The sequence below is a fragment of the Mirounga angustirostris genome, unplaced genomic scaffold (assembly GCF_029215605.1).
Source record: "Mirounga angustirostris isolate CCGP_5_RB_7025 unplaced genomic scaffold, mMirAng1.0.hap1 SCAF_10, whole genome shotgun sequence".
In the NCBI taxonomy this organism is placed as follows: domain Eukaryota; kingdom Metazoa; phylum Chordata; class Mammalia; order Carnivora; family Phocidae; genus Mirounga; species Mirounga angustirostris.
The window spans coordinates 107,075,840-107,098,181 of NW_026991718.1; the positions used below are offsets into that span (position 1 = coordinate 107,075,840).

General features: G+C 42.6%; 2 protein-coding genes across 11 annotated transcripts in view; one reads left to right on the forward strand and one right to left on the reverse strand.

Moving 5' to 3' along the window:
* Positions 1-22,342, forward strand: part of TRMT6 (tRNA methyltransferase 6 non-catalytic subunit) — a 62,657-nt gene that overhangs the window by 9,116 nt on the left and 31,199 nt on the right. For 2 of the 10 annotated variants that reach the window (XR_010405781.1, XR_010405786.1), the window contains one exon: positions 18,306-18,472. Coding sequence is in view for 4 of the 10 variants with exons in the window: in XM_064572843.1 (XP_064428913.1) it covers positions 18,306-18,472; positions 18,882-18,915 (201 nt within the window). In the remaining 6 variants the exon portion in view is untranslated. Of the gene's footprint in view, positions 1-1,230; positions 6,710-13,513; positions 13,916-18,305; positions 18,473-18,881; positions 18,931-20,892; positions 21,504-22,342 lie in introns of those variants that run through there. The other 8 variants (XR_010405782.1, XR_010405783.1, XR_010405785.1 and 5 more) reach the window with 8 other exon arrangements.
* Positions 12,664-21,220, reverse strand: CHGB (chromogranin B). The gene is made up of 4 exons (XM_054510011.2): positions 21,156-21,220; positions 20,549-20,642; positions 13,909-15,650; positions 12,664-13,057 (listed from the first exon to the last, which is right to left on the reverse strand). Exons 1-4 carry the CDS (start codon positions 21,156-21,158, stop codon positions 12,974-12,976), a joined length of 1,923 nt encoding a protein of 640 aa, XP_054365986.2. The 5' UTR covers positions 21,159-21,220; the 3' UTR covers positions 12,664-12,973.

The window sequence follows — 22,342 nt, forward strand, 5'->3', positions numbered from 1 at the left end:
AAGAATCTGCCTGTAACTCAAAAGTGCCCTGGCTTTTCCTGGACCCTTTTCCTCCTTTCACGTCAGGGTCTATTACTCTGTAATTCCAGTCCAGAGACACTTAAAATGCAAACAGTTGTGGTTCATGTTTCTCCAAGGCCTCGAGATCATTGTGGAGGGAATAACTGCTAATAGCAAAATCCCTAGGCCGACAAGAAAGTGACTCTCCCCTCTCTGCTGGGATGTCTTTGCAGCAGGTTTTCAGGATTTACTGGTGGGCCCCATGTCAGTTCAGGTCCTGTGAATTAGAAGTGAAAGGGATTTATGGGGGAAGATGCCTCTGAAAGATGAGGGAGAGAGGGAGCAGGATCAGATGGGAAAGCCCTCAGATGGTGGTGGAGGTGTGATTTCTGCAAAAGAAGGGAGAGAAAGGAAGATGGGGAGGAAGAGCCTGCAGCGAGGCCTTCAGAATGTCTCAGCCAGGATGATGGGAAACCCCAGAGCAAAGATTGCCTGTTAAAGGAGCCCTGTATTGGGCAGAAATGTTGCGGTCCTGGGTACCCATGCTCAGTAATCGACTTGGAGCAGCCCATGGCCTCCCTGGGTGTGAATGCCGCAGAGGATCCCAAAGGAGCCTCAGCTACAGGCTTTCTGCTGCCTGAACTCCTCACAGCCAGTTCCCTCTTGAAGGGAGATCTGAGGCAGCACCTCCATGGCCGCCACAGGCCCTCCCCTGCTGCTTGGACCTCGTACTACTTTAATCCAGGATACTCAAAGCCCTGAATGGACCCTGCCCTTCATGGCGGTCATCTTCTTGAGCTATGGTAACAGCAGAGAAGAGATTTTGTCACAGTTAACAAGGTATCAGGGAAGGGAAGCTCTGGATATATGTCCAGTAGCTACTTCTCCGTGGACCCAAGCTCCACTGTTGGCCATGAAGCTTCCTGGAGCCAATAGGAAGGAAGCCATGCGTAGGCCCAGAGTACTACACAGACATTGGCTCGTTTGCCACCAGGAACTTGCCTCCGGTTCGAGAGCAGCAGCTTCAGGTTTATTTTTCACAAGAAAATCATTTAAACCATTCTACACTTTTATCTGCACTATCACATGAAGGAAGGAGCTTTTTAGGAATTGGTCCGATTGAATCTTCAAGAGAATCTCTGTCATTTAAATTCTCATTTCTGGCATGTGTATTGTTATCATGTGCTTTATCTGCTTAGGAAAACATGAATGTCTTTCTGTCTTGATTAGGTTTTGCCAGATCGAAGTCATCCCAAACTACTGATGAGCGGAGGTGGGGGGTACCTTCTCTCAGGCTTCACTGTTGCCATGGATAACCTTAAAGCAGACCCCAGTCTCAAATCCAACGCAGGCACTTTAGAATCACACACGACTGAAGAACCAGCAGCTAAAAAACGGAAATGCCCAGAGTCTGACTCTTAACCTTTCAAAAATTGCTCTGATTTTTGTCCTCAGGCGTTACACAGTTTAGTAATTAAACTTTAAATGCCATTACTAATTGTTTTCTCATCTAAAAGTAAGTCTATACACTTGTTCCTGGGAAGGACGAGTCAGCCTTTTGTCCACCTCTGGCACGGATATATTTGGTCTCTCAGAACATCGAGCCAAAATACCCAAGCCTGGTATATGTGGGCAATTCTGTTTATTTCACAAAAATCCTTTAAGTACTTTTAGTACTCTGTGAAAATATCGTGAGAATTTAGACATCCTGAAAATATATTTATACAAGACTTTGTTTATATGTTAAGCTAAGTGGAATAACGCAACTTACCTAAAACTTGGGTACTGAAAGAAAGAATCTGTGGAAGAAATTTCTTGTGTTCATTCCACTCTCTTCAACCTAAGCAATATGGATGTGTGAGGGTATGAGATTTACAGTACCAAAAATATCCTCCTTGTTCCCTCTAGTCTAATAAACTTTGTTAAAACACTAGATTTTTTTATTTTAATAGTTGACAACTTAGGAAAGTTCTGAGTATTTATTGTACTGCTTTTTTGGTCAATACACAAAGGTGTAGTAGGGTACTTTTTTGCGTTAATTTGCCCGTCTCCTCATTCTTTGTTGCAGGTGTGAAGTGACTAGAATTTTTGTGTTCTATTAAATTAAAGGAAACAGCAAAGGTTTTTTTTCCCCTACCCAGAGACTTATGAAGATAAACACACATACAGGTTTATGGTTGTTGGTATATACACACATATATATATTTATATATACGTATGGAAACAAAGCGAATGCACTATTTATATGATCTATGACAAAGTTTAGTGCAGGGCTTAGACCAGTTCTCATTGCATTAGTGTCACTCCTTGTCAAATGTATTTTAAAGTGCCTTTTTTGGTGATTATTAATGCTGTTTGTTGAGCTCTGGCATGATTAGGTGGTTAGCCTTCCTAAGCTCTGAAAACATATAATCAAATTTGGTCATCTACTGCAGCCAAGGAAAGTATTTAGAGTAAGCCATGGCTCTTGTCTTGCTCAGTAAACATGCTCATAGTGTGTATTGTTCACATCGTTATAGCGTAGATGCTGATCATCCAGCAGGGAGCATCTCAGAAAAAAAGAAATTACATTTTCCTAATAGCATGTACTATCCTGATAATGATCAGTGTGATTACCAAGAAGTACAGTTTTGATTCCTTTTTCTTAAAACAGTTGCTTTTAAAGAATAAAAGTGTTTCCTATTATTTGTCTGATTTACATTAATGATGGGGTCAGTGACGCCACATTCACTGGCTTTCAGCTGATTGCGACACGTGATCTGTATAAGGCAATTGGCCCAAACTGACACCTCACTGGACATGTCCTTGCAAACAGTCGTCACCCACATACAACCAGTCACGTTTTGTCAAGGAGAACTGCACAGACTGGATTCAGTAGTGGCTCGTCTCCACTGGTTGCTGTTGTTTGAATCCTCTCCTCCTTGGGATTCATCCAGTTTTCAAGGCCCACCTCATTTCATTCATTCTGGAAGTCTGCACTGCCAAAGCATTGTGTGCCCATGTAGCCGACCCTGGACTTGACTTGTGAACTCATCTCATGTACCAGCAGCAGAAGTTAACCTTAACCTGTGCTATTTTTCCTCTTGCATATAATTTACTTCATCTTTAAGGACTGATGTTTAATTCAATAACTTGAGAACTTAGTGTGTGCCAGAATTCCCTGGAGGGCTTATTAAGCCCAGATTGTTTAACACCTCAAAGTTTCTGATTCAGTAGGTCTGGGGTGGGACAGAAGATTTGCATTTCTAGGAAGTTTCCAGGTGATGCTGCTGGCCCAGGGACCACTGCTTGAGAAACACTCTTGTGTGTGCACCCACATCAAGAGCGCAGCAAAATACATGATGCTTTTGTCTTGTTTGTAAAGTGGACAATTCTATGACTTCTGGACATCTAGCCACCAGGAGAGTTATGTGAAGTAACACTTTAATGAGTAGTAATCAAAAAGACAAAAGTCATTTTGTGATGTCCACTGTATTTCTTCACTGGATTAGGGTACTTGGAAATACACCGTGGTGCCAATTAGATGATTTTTTAGCTTAGAGGCACACTAAAATTGTGTGAAGCATATCTCCCCCTCCAGCTTTATTGAATTATAATTGACATGTAACATTGTGTAAATTGGAGCACCTGGGTGGCTCAGTTGGTTGAGCATCTGACTCTTGGTTTTGGCTCAGGTCCTGAGATCGAGCCCTACGTCAGGCTCTGCGCTCAGCTGGGAGTCTGCTTGAGATTCTCTCCTTCTCCCTCTGCCCCTGTCCCCACCCCCGCTCATGTGTGCGCTCTCTCTCTCCCTCTCTAAAATAAATCTTAAAAAAATATATATTGTGTAAGTTTAAGGCATATAACTTATTTGATACACTTAAATATTGCAAAGTGATTACCACCATAGCCTTAGCTAACACTTCCATCCCATCACATAATTACCATTTGTTTGTGCTGAGAATGTTTAAGATCTGTACTAGCAACTTTCAGTATATAATGCACTATTGTTAACTATAGTCACTATGCTGTATATTAGATCTCCAGAACTTACTCATCTTATAACTGGAAGTTTATACCCTTTGATCAAATCTCCTCAGTAGCCACCCCCCCCCCCCGCCCCCAGCCTCTGGCAACCACCATTTTACTCTGTTTTTACGAGTTTGGTTTTTTAGATTCCACATTCAAGTAACATACATTATTTGTCTTTCTCTGTCCGGCTTATTTCACATAGCACAATGCCCTCAAGGTATCCAAGTTGTCACAAATGGCAGGATTTCCTTCTCATGGCTGAATAATGTTCCATTGTGTATAGATACCACATCTTTATCCATTCATTCATTGACAGACAATTAGGTTGTTTCCCTATCTTGCCGATTGTGAATAATGCTACAGTAAACATGGGCGTACAGATACCTCTTCAAGATACTGATTTTGTTTCCTTCAGATATATATCCATATACAAAAGGTCTATATGCTTACACTCCCTTCTTGTGTTTTATGATTTTGATTGCACAATTTATTTTTTCATACTGTGTATCCATTAACAAATTATTGTATTTACAGTTATTTTTAATCCTTTTGTCTTTTAACTTTTGTACTGGAATTGTAAGTGATTAACCCACCACCATTACAATATTCTGAATTTATATATCAGTGAGTTTTATACTGTTTTCAATGAGCTGATTAGTAGCTTCCATTTTAGCTTAATGAACTCCCTTTAACATTTCAAGGCAAGCTAGTCTAGTGGTGATGAACTTCAGCTTTTTGTCTGGAAAACTCTCCATTTCTGAAGGACAACTTAGAGTATTCTTTTTTTTAATTTATTTTATTATTATTATTTATTAACATATAATATTTGTTTCTGGGGTACAGGTCTGTAATTCATCAGTCTTACACAATTCACAGCACTCACCCTAGCACATACCCTCCCCAATGTCCATCACCCAGCCACCCCATCCCTCCCACCCCCTCCACTCCAGCAACCCTGTTTGTTTCCTGAGATTAAGAGTCTCTCATGGTTTGTCTCCCTCTCTGGTTTCGTCTTGTTTCATTTTCCCCTCCCTTCCCCTATGATCGTCTGTCTTGTTTCTCAAATTCCACGTATCAGTGAGTTCATATGATAATTGTCTTTCTCTGATTGACTTACTTCATTTAGCATAATACCCAACATAGAGTATTCTTGAGTAGAGTATTCTTGATTAGCAGTTTTTTGGCTTTTTTCAGCACTTTGAATATATCATCCCATTTCCTTCTGACAAGGAGAATTTCTGCTAAAAAATTCACTAGTAGTCATATAGGGGTTCCTTTGTAGGTAACAAGTTGCTTTTCTCTGGCTCCTTTTAAGAGTCTCCTTATCCTTAATTTTTAACAATTTAATTATAATGTGTCTCGGTGTAGCTTCATCTTATTTGGTACTCGTTGGGTTTCTTGGATCTGGATGTCTGTTTCTTTCTCCAGGTTAAGGAAGTTTTTAGCCATTATTTCTTTAAATAACTTTTTTGCCACTTTCTCTTTCATTCTGGGACCCAGATAATGCATATGTTTGTCCACTTAATGGTCTCATAAGTCCCTTCATCTTCACTCTTTTTCGTTTTTTAAATGTTTTGCACCTCTGATTGGATGAATTCCACTGCCCAGTCTTTGAGTTCATTGATCCTTTCTTCTCTTTGATCTATCTGCTGTTAAACCCCTATATTGAATATTTTAGTTCACTTATTGTATTATTTAGCTCCATGATTTCTTTGTGGTACTTACTTATATTTTCTGTCTTTTGAAATTCTCACTTTGTTCATGACCTGACCATGGTGAGCATTTTTATGACCATCATTTTGAATTCTCTGTAAGATAAATCACTTATCTCTCTTTCTTTAAGATCTGTTTCTGGACATTTGTTCTTTTGTTTGGAACACATTCCTCTGTTTCTTTATTTTTTCTTTACTCTCTATGTTGGTGCTTACATACTAGATATGACAGCAATCTCTTCCAATCTTGACAAATTGGTCTTGTGTAGGAGATAAGCCTCGCCAGTCAGCTCAGTTTGAGCTCCTGTTTGTCAAACCTTTATGATTGTTGGGGCGCTTGGGTGGCTCAGTTGGTTAAGCATCCAACTCTTGATTTCAGCTCAGGTCATTATCTCAGGGTTGTAAGATAGAGCCTTGCATCGGGCTCTGCACTGGGCATGGAGCCTACTTAAGATTCTCTCTCTCCCTCTGCCCCTCCCCCCCAAGAAAAAACCTTTGTGATCATCTAAACCACCATCTTTGTTCTTAGTGATCCCAGTAATTGAGGGTGTGCCAAGACCTGCAAATACCCCAAAGGGGAGAATTATTGTCAGCACCTAGAAGCAGGCTGATTAGCAGCCAGGTGGTGTATCTAATATCTGTATTTGAAATATATTGTTGCCTCTAGGCTAGTGTTAATTTTTGCAAAATAGATTACAGGTTTTTCTTGAACTTAAGTAGCACAGGTCAGATGACAAGAAATGTGAGTCCCTGAATAGCTACTGAAAGAGTAACTGATAAGCTATTAACTACTCCCATCAACATTTACTAGACACCCTCTGCTTTTTGATCCTTTATGGAGAAGAATCAAATCTTTGAAGTATAGGAAATTAATATGTACTCTCTTCCCACCTCCCATTCTCCCCTCCTCCCTTTTTTTTTTTTTTTTGGCCTCTTACATAGTTCCATTAATAACCTGGAGTTGAATATTTGTGGCATAGACCATGTGGCCCTCAAAGGTTAAACATGGGGGGGGAGGGTGGGGGGATGGGTTAGCCCGGTGATGGGTATTAAGGAGGGCACGTATTGCATGGAGCACTGGGTGTTGTATGCAAACAGTGAATCATGGAACACTACATCAAAAACTAATGATGTACTGTATGGTGACTAACATAACATAATAATTTAAAAAAGCCTAAAATATGTGCTAGGTGGCCGACTAAGAGATGTGCTGACGGTAGATGTAAGTGAAGTGAGAGGGAGTGTGTGGTGAAGAGAGCAGGAGAGCAGCACTTTGGAGCAACCACATCAGGGAGCCGGTTTGGAGCAAGCCGCGACAAAAGGTGTAAAGTGAAATCCAGAGCTTCGAGGTCCTCTAGACCTCCGGGCAGAATTTGACATGGGCGACCCCTTTCCTTGCGACAGCTTTCTCACCTGGCTCCTAGGACACAACTCGTTTGGTTTCCCCCCTCCCTTTCTGGCTATTCTTCCTCCATCTCTGTTTCTGGTTCCTCTTCATCTCTGAGATGAATGTTTAGAACCATGTTGACATGCCCCAGGGCTTAGCAGTTGCACAGTTGCCCTTTTTTGTCTACACACTGCTAGGTGTAGGGTGGTGGAAGGATTTGGGGTCTGAGCGAAGAAAAAGATATGACCATGAGGTGGCAGTAGCACCCACATGCTTTACTGAGTGGTGGCCCTGCTCCGACAGGTTAACAAGGGAGGGGGTGTTTTTCACTGCAGGAATCTGTCTAGAAACCACACCATGGGGTTACTTCTCAGAAGAAGAGGAGGGCAGGGAACCCCCAGAGAATGGGGAATTAAAGAGGGCCCTTTCGTGTTTAGGTGGAGTCTCTGGGTCTGATAGCTCTGAAGGACAGGAGGAGTCTTAGAACTTAAAAGGCTTGGCATCTGATAACCACTAGGCCCTTTCGATCAATGGTCAGCAGATGCCGAGTATATGCTGAAGGTATGAAAAGCAGATGGACCCTAAATGTCTAAAAGTTTGCTTATTTGGGCTCTATTTAAAAGAAGATGTGAATGTAAGACCTAAAACCATAAAACTCCTAAACACACACACATACACACATACACACAAACACACACACACAGTAAGCTCCTTAACATCAAGCTTGGTCACGATTTTTTGGATTTGACACCAAAAGCAAATGAAATAAAAGCAAAAATCAACAAGTGGAACTACATCAAACTACAAAGCTTCTGCACAGGGGCGCCTGGGTGGCTCAGTCAGTTAAGCGTCTGCCTTCAGCTCAGGTCATGATCCTGGGGTACTGGGATCAAGCCCTGCTTGGGGAGTCTGCTTCTCCCTCTCTCTGCCTTTCCCCCCTCTCGTGCTCTCTCTCTCTCTCAAATAAATAAAATCTTTAAAAAAAAATTTAGTTCTAGATATTTTATTCTTTTTGATGAAATTGTAAATGGGATTTTTTTCTGAATTTTTCTTTCTGATAGTTCATTGTTAGTGTATAGAAACACAACAGATTTTTGTATACTGATTTTGTATCCTGTAACTTTACCGAATTCATTTATTATAATGGGTTTTTTCTGGTGGAGTTTTTAAGGTTTTCTGTATGTAAAATCATGTCATCTGCAAATCTTGACAGTTTCACTTCTTTCTTTCCAATTTGGATGCCAATCCAATTTGGATTCCAATTCTTTTCTTACCTAATTGCTGTGCCTAGGACTTCCAATGCTATGTTGAATAAAAGTGGCAAGAGTGGGCATCCTTATTTTATTCCTGATCTTAGAGGAAAAGCTTTTAGTTTTTCACCATTAAGTGGGATGTTAGCTATGGGCTTGTCATATATGGTTTTTATTACATTGAGGTAATACCTATACCTATATATCTATACCTACTTTGTTGACAGCTTTTATCATAAATAAATGTTAAATTTTGTCAAATGCTTTTTCTACATCTATTGAGATAATCAGATGATTTTTGTCTTTTATTTGGTTAATGTGTGTCATGTTAATGGATTTACAGATGTTGAACCATCCTTATATCTCTGGAATAAATCCCATTTGATCATGGTGTATGATCCTTTTAATGTATTGTTGAATTCAGTTTGCTGAGGATTTTTGTATCTATGTTCATCAGGGATGTTGGCCTGTAATTTTCTTGTGTCCGTGTCTGGTTTTGGTATTAGAGTAATGCTGGCCTCATAAAAATGAATTTGGAAGGATTTCCTCCTCTTCAATTTTTGGGAACATTTTCAGATGAATTGGTATTAATTCCTCTTTGAATGTTTGGTAGAATTCACCAGTGAAGCCGTCTGGTCCTGGACTTCTGTTTGTTGGTAGGTTTTTGATGACTAATTCAACCTACTTACTAGTAATTGGTCTGTTCAGACTTTCTAATTCTTCATGATTCAGTCTTGGAAGGTTGTATGTTTTCAGGAATGTATCCATATCTTCTAGGTTGTCCAATTTGTTGGCATATAATTATTCATAGTAGTATCTTATGATCCTTTGTGGCGTCTGTTGTAACAGCTCCTCTTGCGTTTCTGATTTTATTTATTTGAGCCCTCTCTTTTTTTTCTTGGTAGGTCTAGCTATAAGCATGTCAATTTTGTTGATCTTTTTAAAGAAGTAGCTCTTTGTTTCACTGAACTTTTCTATTATCTTTTTAGTCTTTATTTCATTTATTTCCACCCTGATCTTTGTTATTTCCTTCCTTCTACTAACTTTGGGCTTCATTTATTGGTTTTCCGGTTTTAAATGCCATCTCTATGGGCTCCTGGGTGGCTCAGTCGTTAAGCGTCTGCCTTCGGCTCAGGTCATGATCCCAGGGTCCTGGGATCGAGTCCCACATCGGGCTCCCTGCTCTGCGGGAAGCCTGCTTCTCCCTCTCCCACTCCCCCTGCTTGTGTTCCTACTCTCGCTATGTCTCTCTCTGTCAAATAAAATAAATAAATAAATAAATGCCATCTCTATGATGATGACTCCCACATGATGTCTTTAGAACAGATCCTCCCCCTGCCCCTTGAACTCCAGGCCCATATGCCTGACTCAACACCTCCACTTGGGTGTCTGGTCACATCTTAGACTTAACATAACCCAACCTGAATTCCCCGTATCTTCCTTCCCAAGCCAGTCCCTCCTACAGTTCTCCCTACCTCTGCTGTTCCCCGTTGCTCAGGCCTAAAGCTTTCATCCTTGACACCTCTCTTTCACTTATGCCACACCAAATCCTTCAGCCCTACCTTTCCTCTGTCTCCAAAATAGATCCATAGTTTGATGACTTCTCTTTACCCCCAGTGCCACACCCTGGTCCAAGACATCACAGTGACCCACCAGGATTATTGCAGTGGTCTCCTTACTGGTTTTTGTGTTTGTGCCCGGGAGCTGGAGTGTTGTTATCACGTAAAGCAAATATTGTCAGTCCTCTACTGAGATCTCTCCAGTTGGGAAAGCACAAGGCCTTACCAAGGGCCTACAGAGCCCTGTGTGATCTAGCCCATGCCACTTCACTTCCTATGTCCTCCACGTGGGCCTCCCTACTCATCTTCGAACATACCAACCATGTTACTGTCTCAGGGCCTTTGCACTTACTGCTCTCTTCCTGAAGTGTCCTTCCCCAAGGGGTCCACATGGCTTACACCCTCACTTTCTTTAGGTGTTTTACTTTCTCAGTGAGGACTGCTATGTACCCAAGTGGCTGGTTTCTGGGCTACAGAGTAGTAATTATTGTAGTTAGTCAATTATTTTAGCACCTGAGATCTCCCAATTATACTATATTTTACAGTGATATGTTGTGTATTTTCATTTTGTAATGCTAGAACGCTTTCTCTCCTCCTGCTCCATCACTATGCCTTAACTCCTCCTTGATAAAATATTAGAAACCATGACAGTTAAAATATTCAAATAGGAAAACTCTAAAATACAGATGGTTACATCTGTGGAAGGATTTGGGAGGAGAGGGTTACAGGCCATTGTTTCTGATAGTATTAGATACCTAGGGCCACCCTAACAAAGAATCAAAAACTGAGTGACTTAAAACAACATAAATGTGTTGTCTCACAGAAGTTCCAAATCAAGGTGTCTGTAGGGCCATTCTCCCCCTGAAAGTTCTAGGGAGAATCTTTCTTTGCTCTTCCAGCATCTGATGACCCCAGATGTTTCTTGGCTGGTGGCAGCCCAGCTTCAGTCTCTGCCACCATCTTTATGTCTTCACAAGACATTCTCCTCTGTGTCTATCCACATTTTCCTCCTCTTACAAGAACACTGGTCATACTGGATATGGGCCTACTCTAATGACTTCATCATAACTTGATTGCATCTGCAGAGACTATCTTCAAATAAGGTCACACTCACAGGTGCCAGGGGTTAAGTCTTCAACATAACATTTTGGAGGACACAGTTCAACCCACTATATGCTTTTCAGGACTACTTGATGTCTTGCCATCAACATATATTACTTTGATCAAAAGAGGAGAAAACAGTGGCCCGGGTAGTCCTTGAGTTCATCTTAAAGAAAAGGTGGCATGGCATCCCCAGAGATCCTAATTGCCCTCTGCTGGCACCATGGATCAGGTGGGATTTCTTGAATGTCTCCTGTATCCTTGATAGGTCATCTGTGCCTAACATTGCCCCGCCCTGAGGTGTTTGCAAACTAAACGGAAAGGATGGGCCAGTGCACAGGACATCAACAGGAAGCCAGGACCATGCAAGGCTATGCTCCACCTGCCAGCAGCCGGCAGCTTCTCATGAGCAGTGCCGTGTGTGTGTGTGTGTGTGTGTGTGTGTGTGTGTGACCTGCCAGGCTAGCATTTGGTGCATTGCCGTGTTTTGCCTTCCCTTATCCAGTGAGTAAATCCTTATTTGTCTTGGGCCCTTGAATCCTCTTTATTAGGAAGTGATTTTGTTCTCTGCTGAGCTGCAATAGAGAAAAAGGAGAGATGTGTCTACTACAATGTGTTAAGCATTTCTTAGTAACTTGTATCAAGATGCGGTAACACAAAGGGTTATAATGGCAGTACCTTAAATATATTTGCCATAATACAAGCTTAGCTTTGGATGGTTTCTTAGGTTGCGGTCCCCCAGAAGCCGACCCTGAAATAAGTTGAGGACAAGCAGTTTATTTGGGAGGTGATTCCAGGAAACATCAGTTGAGGTTACCAGTAGGAAGTGGGACAGGGAGATAAAGACAGCCTAGAAAGGGTATATTACCAAGTGGCTCACTGCTGTGGCACCTGGGGCTCAATCCCTTCGGAGGCACCATTGATGAGGAATGAGATGATAGGTCAAAGAAAGGAGAAGAGGACATTTTCCACCTGTCTTGCCGTAGGAAGCTAGCTGCGGGGTTAATAATGGTAGCAGCCAAAATTTCCTACACCATGCCATATGCCAGGCACTATTCTAACTGTTTTGCATACTCCAGTCATCCTCGTAACAACCTAGTAAGGCAGGTATCCTTATTTTACTGATGAACCTGAGGTCCAGAGAGGGAAAACAACCTGTCCGAAGTCATACAGCTACTTAGTAAGAGAGTCAGAGCCCTGTCTTCTTACACAGTAAAAATCAGGCCCCGAGGGCTCAGAATCTGTCTGGACTAGCCCACATGTTCCGATTCCCAGTCCAGAGTTCTTCCCATTATCCAGGCTCTCTCCTCAAGCCCTGAAAAATGACCCATGGCTGGCTACTCCCAGAGCTTTCCAGATAATAGGATTTAAAAAGTAAATGTCTTATGGTCATTTTTGAAATCTTTTCTTCAAGCCTATTTAATAATCTTTCTTTGCCCTGAGGGAACAGATGTCTTTTCCTGTACCCTTTCACTTTATATTGTGGACGTTCTTTTACTTCCAAGTTTTGCTTTTTTTTCCCTCTTCTGCATCCAAAGACCAACAAATCCTAGTGCTATCTTTTAAATTTTACTTTAAAGAATAGATTTGAAAATCACACTCCTCCCTGTTAGCCCAAAGAAAGCTAAAAACAAGAAACTTTGGCCTCAGGTGAATCTTTTATTATTTCAAACTAAGACAAATGTATTTTTTTTTCAAGGATGACAGCACAGTCATTGTCACAAGCATGTTAATATGTCTATTTTGCGAGAAAGGATATGCTACAAGTCATGCTATTCGTATTTTCAATAGCATTCTGGCAAAAATTAAAGCATTTCCAATTGTGTCAAACATTGAATGAACAGTAACTTCTACTTTCTGCTTTGGGTAACTAAATGGTATCTTTCAGTGAAGCGGTGGAAAATAGATAATGTGAGGGCTGCTCCTTAAAACTGCCCTTTGCTCCAACGGCCATCAGCCCCTTTGGTTACCACTGAACTTCTCAGCTATTTTCTGTAGTTCCAGATCCATCGCAGCTAGGTTCTCAAGTTCCTTTTCCTAGAAAATACAGAAAAGTGGAGGCATGAGGTTCCAGATCGATTAATTTTATTGTGGTTTGAGGGAGTATGAACAGGAGGGAATTTTTGATATGTTAGAGCCATATGAGACACCCTGCATCAGCGGTTCTCAAAGTGGTCCCCTGACCAGAAGCATCAGCATCAGCATCACCAAGGAACTTACCCGAAATGCAGATTCTTGGGCCCCACCCAGGACGTACTCAATCAGAAACTCTGAAGGCTAGGAATCTCTTGAGATTCTGATGCACATTCCAGTTTGAGAAACACCAACTAGCATAATTCAATATTAGGGAAAAAATCATTGTTTAGGCAGGTACGGTTCTGATAATGTTAACTATCTGAGATGTAAACTAATTTTTATAGTCCAGTAGCTGATAAGGATAGACTAAAGCAACTAATTTCTAAATCATCTGTTCCTTCTTACCCTGGGAAATAGTGATGAAAAGTTAAATGACCAAGAAGACACCAAAAGAGGGGTTGTCAACCTTGGCTGAACACTGAAACCGCATGGAAGCTTGGAAAAATCCTGATGCCCAAGTAGCACCCAGCACCAAAGAGACACAATCCCTGGGGGTGGATCCCAAACGTCAGTAATTACTCAAGCCCTCCAGGTGATTCCAACATACAGCCAAGGTTGAGAAGCACTGCAGTAGGGTAAGTGGGCAAGGATATGGACAACGGAACTTAAACCCAGAGGTTGTTGCCACGCTCTTACTGGGGGTACATCCTCATGGTAATTAATTCCCACCAATTTCTCCACATTACTTTCAGATAGTCTTGAAGATATTAACATTAGCCATCATAATTTTAAACAAAAGCCCCACACTCTACCTCTTCCTCTGTCAGAACTCCCTGGCCAGCCCTGTCCTTTTCATTCTCTGCTGCATGGCGTGGGCTCATCTGCTCCTCAGAGTCATAGAAGTCTGGAAATTCGGCTGACTTCTTCCTGTAGTGAAGGAGCTGGTCTAGTTCAGCCACTCGGTCATACTGCCTTTTCAGATCCAGTTTGGGGAAGAGATTTCTCTTCTCATATCCCCAGTTCACATCCTCTTCGAGGGGCTTTTTCTCCCACAAGTCATAGTTATATTCTGGGAAGAAATTCTTCCCATTCAAGGTCAGCCCATTTTCCTCTTCACCCTCAAGAAAATTGTCATCCATGTTGTCTTTTCTCTCAAAATGGCTGCTCTTCCACTGGGAAGGGTCATAGTATGGGTTGAGCAGCTCCCCTAATCTCTTCCTCTTGTCAGTGGTGTAATGGGGAGCATACTGTTTGCCTGGAAGCCTAGCTTCCTCCCTGCTCTCCGTAGCATCTTCCAGGTCCTCCTGCTGCTGCCACTTCCCTTGGGCTTCTTCCTCACCCCTTTCCTTGCCATAGTTGAGGTAATTTCTGTCCTCCTCTTTCCACTCACTTTGTGAGTGCCTCCTTGCCTTGTCCATCTGGCTTTCTTGGACACGGTGGTGTCCTTCACCCAAGAACTGTTTTTCTTCTTTGTTGTCTAGAATGGCATATGCACCTAGTTTCCCTCCCCTGGCTCTGTGGTGGTATCCCCCCTCATGGCCCCTCTCTTCCTCACTTTCTTCATTATATCCCTGGGCTGTGTTGTCAAGCTCTGAGCTGGGGCGATTTCTCTTGTCCTCCTCCCATCTTTCCTCACTGGGAGGTCTTGGAGCCCTGTACTCCTCACTTCCTCTGCCCCCATATCGTCCCTGCTCCAGGTCCTTGGGAGCCTGGACAGCCTGGTAACTCCTCATTTCTTCCCCATATTCGGGTTCTTCCTTTGAAGCCCTATAGTGGGCTGGATGGTGGTCCCTCTTGTCCCCCAATCCGACCATGCCCATGTTTGACTCCTCAGATTCCTCACGGAGGTGTCCCCTTTCCTCGGAGGGAGGTTTCCCTTCTTGAGAGGACCTGTCAGGCCTGGTCCTCCCATGGTGGTGTCTTGGCTTCCAATGTCGTTTGTCCATCTCAGGGTCAGCATCTTCCTCACTTTCCTCAGATTCTTCCTGACTCCCAACTTGGCTTTTAGACTCTTGAGGGTGTTTCTCCTGGCTTCTTATATCCTCTCCACTCTCTTGGCTGCTCCTCTCCCGGCTGTGTGTCTTCTCCTCAGGGGGCCCAGCAGAGTGTAGACCATATCTGGCCTTAAACTCCTCTTTTTTCTTAGCTGTAGCCTGGTTTCTTTTGTTGAGAAAGGCATTTTGTGTCTCTTCTAGCTCTTCCAGGTTTTTCTCTTCACTGCCGTCTCTCCCATGCTCCCTTTTCTGATATTTCTCCCCCTCCTCTTCCTTCCTGTCCTCTTCCTTGGTTTTCTCAAAATGGCGTGTCTTTGCTTCTTTCGAGACTTGGCTGTCAGAGGAGTAGAGGTCTCCTTGGGGTTCGCTTGCTCCTCGGCTATGCCCCCCTCCCTCTGTGTCTGCCACTGTCGGACCTTGGGTGTCCTCCTCTCCTGGGACTTCCTCCCTACCAGAAGGCCTGTGGGCTTCTGAGGCATCAGCTTGGTCTCTTAACAATCTTACTTCAAACTGTGTGTTTTCATTTTCACTTTTCTCTTCATCTTTGACCTCTTTTCTACCTATAATGAAAATAAAGAAGCGTAAGTGTAACTTCCAGAATTGCTTGTGGTTCAACAAGCACCAGCCTCAATGATACTACAAAACCAAAGGACCTGAAAAATTACTTGGATAATTTTTTAAGTTAATAAAAAGTATACTCAGATTCCTTTTAAAAGAAAATGGTATGAAAGCTCCTTGGCTGTGTTTAACTCTAATAATAAACTCTATTTTTACTTTTTTCATAACACCCAGCCAGCATTTCTCATGGGTACTCTTTTCTTTTAAAGACTTTATTTATTTGAGAGAGAGAGAGTGAGAGAGCACACAAGCAGGGGGGAGGGGCAAAGGGAGAGGGAGAAGCAGACTCCCTGCTGAGCATGGAGCCCGAAGTGGGGCTTGATATCAGGACCCTGGGATCATGACCTGAGCCAAAAGCAGATGCTTTTTTTTTTTTTAAAGATTCTATTTTTATTTTATTTGTCAGAGAGAGGGACAGAGCACAAGCAGGGAGAGATGCAGGCAGAGGGAGAAGCAGGCTCCCTGCTGAGCAAGGAGCCCGATGTGGGACCCGATCCCAGGACCCTGGGATCATGACCTGAGCTGAAGGCAGATGCTTAACCAACTGAGCCACCCAGATGCCCCTCTCATTGGTACTATTAATGATCAAATTAAAATCCAAATAGAGATTTGTGAAATGCTAGAATTTAGAACCAGAAGAAACCTTAGAATTCATCTAATTCAATCTCCCCTTTTTGCAAAGACATTGAGACTCAGAGAGGTACAATTAGGGACCCTTCTTTCCGCATTTGCTCTAAGTAAGGGTTAAAAAATTAGCATTATGTAAATAGCTGTAGCTAGAATCCAGCTAAATAAAGTTAAATAGCCAAAATGGGAAGTATCTGGATTCAAAGAAGGATTTAAAATTTTAAATAATTAGTTTATCAGCCTTTTTAATCCAATCAACTGTGTAGACTCACTGTAGCAATAAGTGACAATATAACTTCGTAACTGGTGATAAGAAGGGTGTATATTTCTTCCCTGAAAAAACTGCCCAGCAGTAGAAAGAACCATTTCTTCCATCACTCAGGTCCCATCTGCCCAACATATTCTCAGATGTTGAAGATGAAGACCAGTATACTGAGTTATCTTTGTGTTTCATTAGTCAAAGTAAAAGGTATAACTGATATTTTAATTGAATGTGTCCTCTCCTATCTTTTCCAAAAGTCAATAGCTCCTTTACTAAATCCTCCTTAATTCAAGGGCATTTCATGAAAGGTGATATGCAGCTAGCATTGTCTGATTGTTAGCTCCAAGTGCTTGGATTTCAACTTACATCACTGAGTTCAGATAGAATTCCTGAAGCCAAGGCCTCTCGTAGCTCTGGGTCCAGATCTGCACTGTCTGTTGTGGGAGCTGCCAGCCCTTTGAGTACTTGAAATGTGGCTGGTCCAAACTGAGATGAGCTATAAGTCTAAGATACCCACCAGATTTTGAAGACTTTGTGTGAAAAAAAAATGCAAAATATCTCAATTTTTCATATTGATTATATATTGAAATATTTTGGATGTAATGGATAATATATATTATAAATATTTTGGGTGTGGGGGCACGTGGCTGGCTCAGCAGAAAAGCATGCGACTGTTGATCTTGGGGTTGTGAGTTCAAGCCCCACATTGGGTGTAGAGATTACTAAAAAAAAAAAAGATAAGCTTTATAAATAAATACATAAATAAATCTATTGGATGTCTAAATAGTATATATTGAATAAAATACACTGGATAAAAATAAAATATATTATTAAAATTAATTTCTCCTGTCTCTTTTTACTTTTTTAATGCAGCCACTAAGAAATTTGAAGTTATATTTGTGGTTCACAATATATTTCTACTGAATGGCACTGATGAGTCATTTTGAATTGAACATTTGCAAAATGGAAAAAATTGGTCATTGTAAAAATGTCCAGAAAATAGTGGATGGTCAGTACCTCTCTCCTTAAAGCATAGCCTGGCATGATAACATCCTCATGTTTTGTGAATCAACTGAAATGTCTCTGACCTTTCATACCCAGACACCTGAGAGCTGGTCCCTCCCCAGTGATTTTGTCTTTTAAGAGCCAGTGCAGCATTGAAGCAGGTGGGGCCGTCCAGGTCGGCACAGGTGAGCAAGGAGGCTTTGGGCAGATACTGACATCATTCTGAGAGTCAGTTGACATAGCCCTAATCAGACAAGATCTCAGCTTTCCAGGGTGGGGGCTGTGTCACCCCTTTCCTACTGCCTACTGGTCAGGAACAGAGTATTTTTATTTTTTCCCAGTTAAATCTGTGCTCCCTGTAGCAGCTTGTGCCTTAGTCTTAGAACTTCCTCCTAAATTTAGCTTTAAGTCCCCGCAGGTGAGATCAGAGGAGGACTGTAATTAGCAGCACATAGTCATTGTCAATCTGATAAACCAAGGTGTGAAGCTTATCCTTACTTTCCAGTAAAAAAGGGGGAAATGTACCTTCTATCCTTAAGTCTCTGTTGCAAGGATGACCAGATTAACCTGGACAAACAGATTCTTTTACCTGTTAAGAAATTGGGCTATGTATTCCCTAAGGTCTCTCCAAGCTGTAAAACAATGATTCTCCTCTATTCCCCTAAGTGCTCATTCACTCAACAAGTATGTGCTTGCTCCACAGACACTCTGGACAGAATGGGGAGTGGAGATGAGATGGGCTAGGGGCAGGAGGGAGATTTCATCCATCCAGCTGGCTGAAAAGCTCCACCAGTCTTCTGATCAGTTTAAGACACATCAGCAGGAGAGAAAACTAGAATTGGGCAGAAGCCACAAAGTGGTAACTCAGAGGTGAGTTCTGGTTGGCCTAAATAGCATTTTTAGTCATTTCAAATTCAAAGGCAATACTTAAATACCAGGAGATATTGCTTACAAATCCAAATTTTAACTTCTTTTGAAAAATCCAAATCTGATAACAAAGTCTGTATTTCTCCACCAGTAGGGTTGGAAGTGAGAAATATCTGCCCCCCACCCCCCTGCAAAGGGACATGTATCCTCCAGTTTGTGAGTCACTTCTTATCCTGCCTTATACCCTATGCTGTCTGTCTGGCCTTGGCTGCTGAGTCTGCAACCAGGAGGATCTCTTAAACCCTCCCAATCTCAGCATTGTATAGTTCTCTGGGTAGAGTGTCACCAGGGTCCTTTCTGAGAGACATGAGTCATTTGATTTTAACCAGTTTCCCTGGGTCTCTCTCAACAGACATCTAAAGACCCCAAGGCACAGTCTGTGTTAAGCAGAGGCTAGAATCACTATGGCCACAACCTAAAGGCTGAGTCTGATCTTGGCAGGCAAGCAGAGCCCTACATTCAACAGCTCTTCCTAAGCAATCACAGTTCTTTGATGACCTACTATGGCAGACCCCACACTTCTGCATCCATCTGGTAAACGAGGGAAGGGGAAGGGAGATAGTGAGACAGGTTTGCCCAGAGGAGCTGCCTTTAGTCTCTGCCTGAAGACTCATTCTGTCTGTATTTATTCCCTGTAATGGCTGGAAAAGAAGTTTGGGGAGAAATTCAGAAAGATATGTATGCTGGGATTGGTAGGGAAGCTTCCTCCCACTATTCATGGGGTCTATAGAGGCTCAGGTCCCCACATCTGTGATTACCCTGAAGCCCCCAATGGTGGATTGAGTCCTGCCAGGTTACTCTTTTGGTCAATTGCCAATACTTGTTTTTACCATTTTATGCATGATGGCTCATGTGCGGCAATAGCAAGAGAGTAATATCTTGCAATGGGAGATTTTGGAGGTGACAGGAAAAACAAATCCACTATTCCCAGCCTAACTAAAAATTTAAAAGCAGAGAAGGTGTTGAAGAGAACAGTGTTTTGGATTTGACTGAATCAGGTTGACTTCATGCATAGGATAGACGGCATAGTTTTTGAAAAACTGATCTTTCATTGTCAACTCCCAGTGGATACCGCTTGCATTTCTGTTCAATTTTTATCTTCAACAGAAGTTGATTGTATAGAGAACGCATCCCACTCTAGATTCAGAAGGTCACTGCTCTGACTCACCGGCTGCTCCTCTTGTAGCCTCCCCCTTCCAGTTCTCCACCATTTGGTAGTACCTCCCATTCTAATCAGCTCTAAATTAAAATGGCCTGAACAGGGGCGCCTGGGTGGCTCCATCATTAAGCGTCTGCCTTCGGCTCAGGTCATGATCCCAGGGCCCTGGGAATTGAGTCCCCACATTGGTCTCCCTGCTCGGCGGGAAGCCTGCTTCTCCCTCTCCCACTCCCCCTGCTTGTGTTCCTGCTCTCTTTGTGTCTCTCTCTGTCAAGTAAATAAATAAAATCTTTAATAAATAAATAAATACAATGGCCTGAACAATCTGTCATGTAAAGAGGCCAGAAGTTTCCAAGTCATCCTTCAAGCTTCTAACTTCTCACTGTCAGAAGAGCAGAAGGCAAAGAATAATTTTAAGATCTCCTTCTATCCTTTCATCTTCCAGCATTCCCAGAACACTTAACTCCTGCGACCTAATCACAAACGAGCACTCCCCACACTTCCCTCCATTCAAGTGAAAGCCTGTTCTAAAAATCCAAACTCTGGAACTAAGGAATTTAAGAACTGATAGCTATCTCAAAGGCTGTCATTGAGTTCAACTCCCTCATTTTACTTTGAGAAAATAAGCCCAGAAAGGCAAGAGGTCCTTCCCCGTGGCCACACAGCTATGAAGTGGCAGAGTGGGACTAGAAGCCATTATCTTCTATCTCCCCAGATCCTAGTCTAATCCGCACTCTTCCCAATTCATTATGCCCTCCCCTGCGCCCTTTCATTTGGAGGTAAAGTGGAAGGTGTAGTGGAGGGAGTGGGAGAAAGGACCACTTGAGGGACAAAGATCTCCTGCAGTGTAGGACACTTACTCTTTTTCAGGACTTGGCGACACTCTGGGGTGATGGGTGGAGCGCTGGACTTCGACAAGGCATTTGAGAGGACCTCGATGATGCAGCGAGTCACCTGGGGGTGGGGGAAACCCAAGAGCACGTTGGCAAAAGCTGGTGTCACTGGGATGAGAGACTAACTCAACCCAGAGCAGCTGTAGCAAGAGGCTTGGCTCTGTGGCCTGTACTGGTGTGGGATCCTTGGGGCAGAAATGTAGATTTACAGGACCATAGTGAAATCTCAGAAGCTTCTCCACAGAACAGTGCAAAACAGCATCGGGTCAAGATTACATAAGAGACGAGAAATAAACACCCATTTCTTGCAGGTTGGAAGGAAAATGGTGATGACAGCTATCCTCCGGGACACTAAAGACATCCAGGAAGGAAATGAGAGCCCAGGGCAGGAGGGACATTCTCTGCCTCCGTCCCCTTAGGGATGAAAACCTAGCTTTGTAAGACTCTGTTGTAGGTTTCCTGTTGCTGTCATTTGTTTTTGTTTTTTTTGTTTGGTTTGGTTTGATATGATAAGGAGTGGGAGAATCTAGCATCTAGATAAAAGTCTAGATTCTGGACTTCCAATTCAACTTACCATTTCTTCATTGTGGTTCCTGTTATCCACTGGCACAGAACTGACTGCTTTGAAGGAGAAAAATAAATGGGAAGACTTTAGTTGATTTTTGGAAGCTGTGTGACCCCAAAATCACAAAATCACCTCCACCCTCTGCACATTATATGGAGAGAGGGGCAGAGTCACAGCTGAGCAAAATGGAGATAGTTGAAGAAGATCGGTCCAGGAGCCAAAATTGCCCCAGTGCGCTCTCTCTCTCTCTCTCTCACACACACACACACACAGCTGTTTTCCCTAGCAATGTCTTAAACATGATTTGGAAATGAATACTGTCTAATATGCAGTATAATTCAAATCCACATCACAAAGAGAGCTTCTGAGATACTGACAATGTTCGGTTTCTTTTTTTTTTTTAAGATTCATTTATTTGAGAGTGAGAGGGAACAAGTGGGGGAGGGGCAGAAGGAGAGGGAGAGAATCTCAAGCAGACTCCCCGCTGAGCATGGAGCCCGAAGCGTGGCTCGATCCTACGACCCTGAGATCATGACCTGAGCCAAAACCAAGAGTAGGACCCTCAACTAACTGATCCACCCAGGTGCCCTGGCAACGTTCTGTTTCTTTTTTTTTTTTTTTTAAGATTTTATTTATTTATTTGAGAGAGAGAGAATGAGAGAGAGAGAAAGCACATGAGAGGGGGAAGGGACAGAGGGAGAAGCAGACTCCCTGACAAGCAGGGAGCCTGATGCGGGACTCGATCCAGGGACTCCAAGATCATGACCTGAGCCCAAGGCAGTCGCTTAACCAACTGAGCGACCCAGGCGCCCGGCAACGTTCTGTTTCTTGATCAGGGTACTGATTACACAGATGTGCTCAATGAGTGAAAAATTCATTAAGCTGTATACTATGATCTGTGCAGTTTTCTAAATGTAAACAAAAAGTTTAAAACCTAGTTTAAATGAAACCAGGGTACCCTCCTCAACTCTTCTGCCTATCCAAAATGGGTAAAGATTTGTGATTCCCTCTACCTATTCCTACCCCCAAGAAAATATCCCTCCCAAAACTCACTTTATTTTTGAAGACGTGCTTGTGATTATCTTATATCACTAATTACTTCATTTTTACCCCCAGTCCTTTGTCTGAACAAGGTTGCTTACGCATCTCTATCAGTGTTGCATTTCCCTTTCCCCACGTTGTCTGCAGCCATGAGT